Here is an 8,902-nt window from a genome sequence, read left to right on the forward strand (position 1 = left end):
AGTTTTAAATATTATATTTATCTATAGTCGCACATATATTAAAAATAAAAGTTTTTAAATTTTAAATTTTATTTATAGTCACACAAATATTCAAAATTAAAATTTTTAATTTTCATATTTTAATCTACAACCACACAATTTTTAAAATTAATTTTTTTTAACTTCATATTTTATTTATAGTCCCACAAATATTTAAAAGTCTTCTTGCACAATTAAAGTGCATTATATAAAAAGTGAGAAAATTGATAAAGTAAGTAATAAGATGTTTGGCCAAGCTTCTCCAAAGCTATTTTTTTTTTAAATTTGAAGTGTTTGGCCAAGCTTTTAGAAGAAAAAAATTAGTTTTGGAGAAGCATAAATACTTTTGAGAAAAATATACTTTGAATTATTTTTTAGAAGTTTGAACAAATATTAGTTACTACTTAAAAGTGTTATACGAATTAATTAGTCAAATACAAATAATTTCTGGATAAAAATATTTGGCGAAATACATAAACAGCCCTTTCAAGTTGTCCACAACGGTCAGTTGAACACCTCAACTGAGACTATTTCCAGTTAAACACTTCAAGTACTTACAAAGTATATCAAGTAAATACTTTGCGCTGACATGGCAAATCAATTGTGTCTCACTATAAATTGAGCGCGTGAGGACATGAATTGTGCTCTTTTCTTTTTCTTTTCAGTTTAAAAAATAACCTTTATTTTTGTGGACCCACATACCTTCATCTTTTCTTCCCCTTCTTCAAAAAAATTTTCACCATAGATGAAAAACAAGAAAACCCACAGCAAACCAATGCCATACCCCGTCAATCTTCGACAAAAAGTCCGAGCACAACTCCCCTTCTACACAAAACAATATGAGAACTCATCATCAACACCCGGTGATTCTGTTTCCCAGATTTGATCGAAAAATATAATTCCTCCCAGTACTTGTGGAAATAGCTTGACACTCTTCAATCAAGACACTCATGGCCGGCTCCAAGGTAAGGCCACTAAATAGGTTAGACAACTTTAAATTTGATTAAAGTTGTGAATTTTTCTACTCTACTTAAATTTATTCTTTTTTCTTGTTTCCGATATATAATTTCACTTTTCATTGTCAATTCATTTTTTCTGTAACTTTTTCAAATTATTATCGCCACTAGCCCAAGTCCAGCAAGATGCCAGAAGCAGATAACAAACAAACCCGCCGGAAAACCTTCGTCGTTGGCTAGGCCGAAAAATGGTGACGACCGCCAGCCTTCACTTCTGCTCCAGATCTGACCTACTACCTTTTGTTCCGATTGGAATCTAAATTTTTCTTTGCCCAATTTTTTGCAGATGAAATGGTGGTCACGGGTTCAAGGAGTAAGTGGAAGGGTTTGAGAAAGCTTGGAAGAAAGAGTTAGGGGAAGGAGGAACCTGGTTTAGAAGAAAAGTTTTTTTCTTTTTTAAATGTATTTTTTTGTTAATTACATGTGTCAAATTCTTATGGCGAAATTACACTGTGTCATTTTTGATTGGTTCATTTGCCATGTCATCAGCAAGTGCAACTCACGCATATGGCCTGCTGTACTCAGGTGTTTACTTGACCTACTTAATAGCTACTTGAAGTGTTTAGCTGGAAATAGTCTCAGTTGAGGTATTCAACTGACCGTTTTTGACAACTTGGAGGGGCCGTTTATGTATTTCGCCAAAATATTTCTCAAAATAAGCTGATTTTTGAAGATTGGACAAGTATGCTATAAATAACTGCCAACTATATTAATGATCCGACCCGATGGGAACGACCATTCTTACATTCCCGACGGGTCAATCAATGAGGACTCATTTGTGTTCCTCCTCCTATGCCCTTCTCTTAAACACTCTGCCATTATTAACTGCTCCCCTCTGTAGACTCGCAATGGCAAGAAACCATTCGTCGAAGGATTCACAGCCTAAAGTTGACAAAATGCAACAGCTAGTTCATTCTGACCCTTCTGGTAAAACCCTTCCTTTTTTTTGGGGGGTGGTGGTGGTGGTGGTGGTGTGTGTGTGTGGGTGGGGGGGGGGGGGAGGGGAATTGGCTATATGAATTCTTACTATTGTTTTGCTCCATTTGCATCTGTTTCTTTCCAATGTTCAATAATTATGATTTTACTCAAGAAAAATTGAATCTTTATATTACTTCCTTTGTTTCATTTTATGTGGTATAGTTTAACTGAACACAGTGTAAGAGATACTTCTGAAACAAGCTATAGATATTTGTGTGGCTATAATTATCTAAATGGAAAGGTTTTCAATAAATTGTGTTTAAATAAGTAAGTATGATGTTCTTTTTGAACAGACTAGAAAGGAAAATTTGCCACAACAATTGGGACGGAGTGATCATCATTTTGCTCCATTTGCATCTGTTTCTTTCCAATTTCCAATAGTTTTTTATTCTCCCCAAGAAAAATTGGATTTTTTTTTTATTAAATGTTACAAATTCACATATGTAATTGCTAGGTGGTTGGGAGCAATGCTGGGAGAAGGGGTTGACACCCTGGGATTTAGGGCAGCCTACCCCAATACTTGTTGATCTTCATCAGAGAGGTGCCCTTCCCAAAGGCAGGGCTTTGGTCCCTGGTTGTGGCAGTGTGAGTTGTTTTGTTCTATCTCCTGATTCGTTCACGGGAATCGAACTACATCATGATGTTGTACTTCTTGCTTCATTATTGTGTCTTATATCTTGTTTGTGAATTCTTTACATTCAGTCCGGTTTGATGGGGCCGGTTTTATTATAATACTCAATGATTTATGCTTTAAGAAAAAAGTTAGATTTTCTCTGCTAATTGTGTAATGGTAATATCCAGAAATTAAGAGTTCATGCATGCTCAATTTGCATAATTATGGAAGGATGGCTGACTTTAATAGTTTCTGATTTTTCCTCATGAGAAAAGTCAAGTGGAATGTTCATTTTCAAAAAGAAAAAGAAAAAAAAGTCAAGTAGAATGTTTTCTTCTGATTAATACATGAACTTGAGATTGTCCCCGGGGCTTTGATCTATTGGCCAGAGCGCAGTGCGTGATGTGTGGGTTAGACACACGTCACAAGTTCAAACCCTGCAGAGAAAACGTGGTAATTAAGTGGAAAAGGTAGAGTGGCGTACCCATTATTCGTCGAGTTTTGAGCCATGCTCTATTGGCCCTTAGGATTTCTAAAAAAAGAACGGGTGATCAACCATTTATTTATATGCAACACGTGGTTCCAATATTGTTGTTATTAGGCCATTTGACACCAAATATTCATGGGTCTAATCAACTAATTTGGTCTTCCGATTTTTTTCTTTTGTTTAATCATACGTAGCACCATTGCTTCATTGCACCAAAAGCTACCTCTCTTTCTCTTTTACTGTTTTGATATTGTTTCGTTTCACTTAGTTGAAGTATATGCTGTGCAGGGTCATGACGTGGTGGCAATTGCATGCCCTGAACGCTTTGTTGTTGGCTTGGATATATCAGAAAATGCTATGAAGCAAGCTACAAAAGTAAGAGCTAATACTTTTGATCACTTCAATCTGGTGTGCTAAAACTAGTGTTGGGGCGAGCGTGAAGCGAAACGACAAGGCCCCGATTCACTTAAAACGTGAAGCGACAAGGCCCCGATTCACACCTGAGCCTTGAAGAAGTCTTCAACTTTTGAAAACCCTAGCTCTGTTGAGTCGCGCAGTTTCTGAAGGTGGACTCACAGGTGCAGTAGACAACAATTAAACCCTTCAGAAAGTATTTTTCTTTAAATTAAACCCTTTAAAACTTAAAAGAAAGTAAAACGCGTGCTTCTCGCTTCACGCTTCACTCTTTGAAGCGTACACTTCATCGAAGCCGCATCGCTTCCCCCCATCTGAAGTGACTTCCTTACCGCTTAACTTCGCTTCTCGGTTTAAGCGCAGAAGGGAGCGGTTTCCCCAACACCGCCTAAAACCTCCTTATAGAAATGGTTCAAAGACTTGTCTTCCAAAACTGAAATATTATGCAACCTGTCTGCTTATTTTTCACTACTTACTCTTATCTTGATGTATAGCTTGCTTGTCAATGCAATGTGCATTGGAAACTAAATAACTTCCCGACTGTTATCTTTGGCTGAAGAATTCGATTTCGTGAATGATGCTCATCTTCTTGCTTCCTTTGGAAATTTGACTTTTAGTTGTCAAGGATCAAGAATTTGAACAAATCTCTTTAAATATAATGTTAGGGTATGTTCCCTGTAGACTAAAAGGATCATGACTACCGGAGATATGCCCTTCCTCCGAATCCAACTGGGGGAGGTCATACCTCTGTAACCAATTGAGATTATGTGGTGGCAACAATTTCTTGGAAATTGGATGATGGAAGGTGCTTTTGATCTTAGCTGGACGCAGAGTGCCTTAGCTATCACCAGGGGCGGAGCTAGAGTGCCGCCAGTGGGTTCAGCCGAACCCAGTAGCTTTGGTTCAAACCCTGTATTTGTCTTAAAAAATCCGTTGAATATGTATAAATTATTAATTTAGAACCCAGTAACTTAAAACGATTAGAATCCCGAACCCATAAGCTTGAAATCCTGGCTCCGCCTCTGGCTATCACTGTATGCCTTCTGGCCGCCCTTTTATGTTTGTTATGTTTGAGCAACCCTGGGGGTGATGATGTTCGAGGGTAATGTTTGCTAGGAGCCACCATTATGGTGTAAGGAAGAGGGGGCTTAGTTTAGGTAAATTGGCGTGCAAAATAATCTCTTTCCGGAAGAAAGAATGATTGGATCCTTGAGAACCTAAAAATAGAAACTGATAAGGAGCTAGAAGTAGCTAGCTATGGACGGACTGCAGCCTCAAATTTTCTCTTGCATGCGTATGCTTATTACCTTCCCTTTTGCTTTATTGGGTGAATAAATTTACGTTCTTCACTTGAAGGAGGACCTTTAGCTTTCGGTCTGTTATGAACTTCTTTGATCACTTAGCTAAGTTTTTCTCAGTTTGGTTGTTGATATTGCTGTGTGATTTTGATATAGGAAGTTTCAGCTTTTCGTCCAGAATTTTGAGTGACACAGAAGCTCAACCATGAGAGTCTGCATTTAATTTTTCCATTGTCATTTTGGTCAAAGGAAATGCTTCATATGTTGTCTGTTGTTCTTGAGGACCCATTTCAATATATAGTTCTAACTTCTTGAAAGTTCAGAGAACAGGTTTATAGTGGTGATTCTGTTGGTTTTGTTCATACATTCTGATGATTTCTCAAAGTATCTACACCTTATTTTTGCACAAGGTAGCTGTTTTCATCATCAAAAAGTGCGGAGTATTTTGCTTTTCTAGAGGCAGATTTCTTCACCTGGCGTCCCAATCATTTGTTTGATCTTATCTTTGACTACACGTAAGATTGACATGACCATGTGTTTATTATCTTACGAAATGGCCAGTTATGTGACAGCATTACTTTCGAATTGGCAGTTTCTTTTGTGCCATTGAACCAGAGATGAGAGCACAATGGGCCAGTAGAATTCGAGATCTTCTAAAACCAGATGGGGAGCTTATTACACTGATTTTTCCGGTTTGTCAATAGTTCTTTTTCCATTAAATTTCTTCCCTTCTCTTTTACAAACCTATGATCATTTAATTTCTTATGAAATAAAGACTTAATACTATGATTGAAGTTACTTATAGTATCATGGGAAATTTTATGTTATGCTCATGTAATAGATCCAATATAGGACTCGTTATTTTTCAAGTAAGTATCATACATGATATCAGTGAAATTGTCAGTCTTTAACGTTTTTGTACTATTGATGGAAACATCATCTACATGTGCTCTTACCCCTAAGGGGAAGGGGCAAAAGATAGTCGCATTGCCAGGTCAAACCTACATTATGCTAAAAGGGTTGGTAGCTCACTGTAACAATTGACTATGAATCGGTAGATTTGCTATTCATTACATTATTTCCTTTCCTTTCTTCCTCGGTTTTGAGATTCTTGTTGTTTTCCAGATAAGCGACCATGAAGGCGGGCCTCCATATAAAGTATCAGTTTCCGAGTAATCTCTATTTTCTTTTAGTCTCTTTCTAGATCTGCTCCCCTCCGAGACTTCTCATCTTGTTGTGTTAAAGAAGCTGAATTATCTAGCTTCTTTCATGAGTTCATTAATATGAATGACTAATTGTTATGATTTCTCTGAGTAGTTATGAAGAAGTCTTGCACCCCCTGGGGATCAAGGCAGAGTCCATTGTGGAGAATCACCTGGCTATTCCACCTCGGAGAGTGAGTACATTTGCTTAAATTTGGGCAGTGACACTTGGCAAATTTCGTTTGCTTCGCTGCACAACACTTGCATATTTCTTTGAGAAAAGTTCATTGCTATCGAGAGCCTTAGCTCTTCCTGCGCATGCCCATAAAAACAACGCTAGAGATCATTGATATTAAAAATTGATATTTGGTGAACACCTGGTTGGTTGTTGTTGTGCGTATGTGAGTCAGAGACCTCGTGATCTCTGCACAATGACATGCCATCGAAAATGAAATTATGCATACGTAAATTGTAATCTTATTGGGATTGTAGTTTTCTCTAAGGTAATTTCTCCCTGCGATAGGAGTCTTACGTACTATGCTTTCTTGTTATCTTTACAGGGAAGAGAGAAGCTGGGAAGGTGGAAAAGGTCCATTTGCAAATCCTTGCTCTGAATATCATTTCATCCCTGTTGGTTTTCATTCTCAGGTTGTGCCATCTGTTCTGTGATTCCTCCCAATGTATATTGTTAACAAACACACATAACACAGGAAAGAAAGAGGGGAGTTGGTTCTGATGAATCGACTAGTGAGACCTATTAAAGTCCACTTGTCCATTAATAAACCAACCTCACATAGCTTGTGTTTGGTTATGTGAGGCATGTATTAAAATTTTTCATGGGTAGTCAACTTGGGTCCATCTAATGATGTACTTTTAGTTGTTTGGGCCAAAGAGGAAGATATTAGTGTTTTTTTAAAGGTTTAAAAGATGTTAAAAATAATGCAGAATCGTGTAACTATGTCCATACCATATTATAATTAAAGGATACATCCATTTTTCTTTTATTCGTCATATTAGTGTCTAACTTGCTTATACTACTACACATGTTGTTAGAGTTGCCGTATTGGTTGTGGGAGTGCATTGTTGTCTTCTGATATGGTCTTGTGAGATAAATTTCAGGGTTGAATTAGACTTGGAGTTTAATTTCTTTAATGTGGTATTAGAGCCAAGCCCATTTATGTCTTGGTTTACTCAATGTTGGAACGCCATGTTATGTTCACGCTCAAGATGTCTAGCCTTGAGTATGTGGATGATTTTGATAATATCTCATGTTAGTGAGAGAAAGAGTTCTTGTCTTCTTGTATGATCTTGAGTAATCTTCACCTTGTGAATGGGTGAAGTTAGGGTCAGGTTTATTTTTATGGCCTTATACACAAGTTAACATCTTTACTTGCACAGTTTACTCACTTTATGGTTTTTCAACTAAATGTCTGATAAGAGGGTTGCTCAAGTGGTAAGCATCTCTACCTCCAACCTTATGGTTGTGGGTTCGAGTCACCATGGGAACAAAGTGGGGAAGCTCCTAGGGAGGGGTAAAAGAAAAAAGCCTAAATGTGCTCCTAGGGTGGAAAAAATCTCTTTATCTTTTTTTCCAATTTTTCTTCCTGGAATGATAAAGTCTAGTTCTCCAATGAAGGTGCTTTAATGGGCGGAGTAGAGCGGAGAATTTCTTACAAAATCATTTCCCACGGAGCCCCATTCTTAACCAAAGCATCCCCAAATCTCTATTCCAGTATACATGTACCTCGACTATTTTACCACGTTCGAATACCTTCCTCTAACGTAGATATCAAGTACCGTTAAACTGGCTATATGTTGTGTATTATCAACGATTTCGACATAAGGCGGTAAGATGATATCTTGAGCAGTTACATATCCAGGACCCTTGACACAAATAGATGCGTCAGAAGTTCCATAGAGATTACTTCTTAATACAATTTCTTTCAAATTCATTAAAATTTCATGTACCGATTCTTGAATGCCCGTTATGGTAGAATATTCATGTGGGACTTTCTCAAATTTACACGTGTGATACATGTTCCTTCTATTTCTCCAAGTAACGCTCTTCGCATCGCAATGCCTATTGTGTCGGCTTGGCCTTTCATAAGTGGAGACAGAATAAAGCGTCCATAATAAAGGCGGGGTAAAAATAGTATGGGCTAGTCAGTTTTCGGACTGGTAATTGAAACATAGTTAGCGTTTGCAAAGTCATTGAAAGCCACTATTTTACTGCAACACGGTAAGTTTGCATAATATACTAGATATGGTGCACCTGTGTATGAACTTCCAGCATAAACTGAAAGATCGAGCATAATATACTGAAAATTGGAGCACTTGTGTATGAACTTCCAGCATATTATGCTAGACCAGTACATTATGCTGGAAGTTCACATGTAAAAAATTCGAGCTCCAGTATATTATGCTGGAGTGTTTTTCGGATTTTGAACAGTGTTTTCGTTCAGATTTATCTTTACATGAAAAGCGGTTAAATTTCGATTACTTTTAAACTGTGATTATTTTTCAGTTATCACTTATAAATCTGGTTATTTTTGAATTTCACACTCATTGGGCTTCAAAGGTTTAGATACACGGGAATGAATTACTTAAATTTTGTTGTGATTATTAGAATTTGGACTATGATCTTTCATGATTTTCTGTTTATAACCCACTTTATTAACCTATAGGCGACACACTGTATATGGCATGGATATTTATGTGCTATCCACACAAGTGCAACTGATATTTAAAGCATGTGAGTGTCTTTACCATCTTAATATGTTTAATTGATAAATCGCAAAATTAAGAAGTTGAATTACGTACAGAAGATGTCAATGTGTATTAAAGTATTAAACTTTCTTTATTAAGCAAGTGGACAA

At 37.0% G+C, this 8,902-nt stretch overlaps 1 protein-coding gene across 1 annotated transcript; it reads left to right on the top strand.

The window, feature by feature from the left end:
* The first annotated feature begins 1,770 nt into the window (after window positions 1–1,770).
* Window positions 1,771–7,037, top strand: LOC109236504 (thiocyanate methyltransferase 1-like). The gene is made up of 8 exons (XM_019402695.1): window positions 1,771–1,961; window positions 2,467–2,597; window positions 3,401–3,487; window positions 5,239–5,339; window positions 5,417–5,516; window positions 5,950–5,996; window positions 6,142–6,220; window positions 6,587–7,037. Exons 1-8 carry the CDS (start codon window positions 1,799–1,801, stop codon window positions 6,638–6,640), a joined length of 762 nt encoding a protein of 253 aa, XP_019258240.1. The 5' UTR covers window positions 1,771–1,798; the 3' UTR covers window positions 6,641–7,037.
* Window positions 7,038–8,902: the final 1,865 nt, after the last annotated feature.

This window comes from Nicotiana attenuata, unplaced genomic scaffold (genome assembly GCF_001879085.1).
Source record: "Nicotiana attenuata strain UT unplaced genomic scaffold, NIATTr2, whole genome shotgun sequence".
Taxonomy (NCBI): domain Eukaryota; kingdom Viridiplantae; phylum Streptophyta; class Magnoliopsida; order Solanales; family Solanaceae; genus Nicotiana; species Nicotiana attenuata.

What these genes read in the sequence shown, in the direction of transcription:
- LOC109236504 (XM_019402695.1), top strand. Translation starts at nt 1,799, where the DNA reads ATGAGGACTCATTTGTGTTCCTCCTCCTATGCCCTTCTCTTAAACACT. An exon ending in TGGTCCCTGGTTGTGGCAGT is followed by an intron (nt 2,598 to 3,400) that starts GTGAGTTGTTTT and finishes TATGCTGTGCAG; the next exon opens with GGTCATGACGTGGTGGCAAT. An exon ending in TGGCTATTCCACCTCGGAGA is followed by an intron (nt 6,221 to 6,586) that starts GTGAGTACATTT and finishes TTATCTTTACAG; the next exon opens with GGAAGAGAGAAGCTGGGAAG.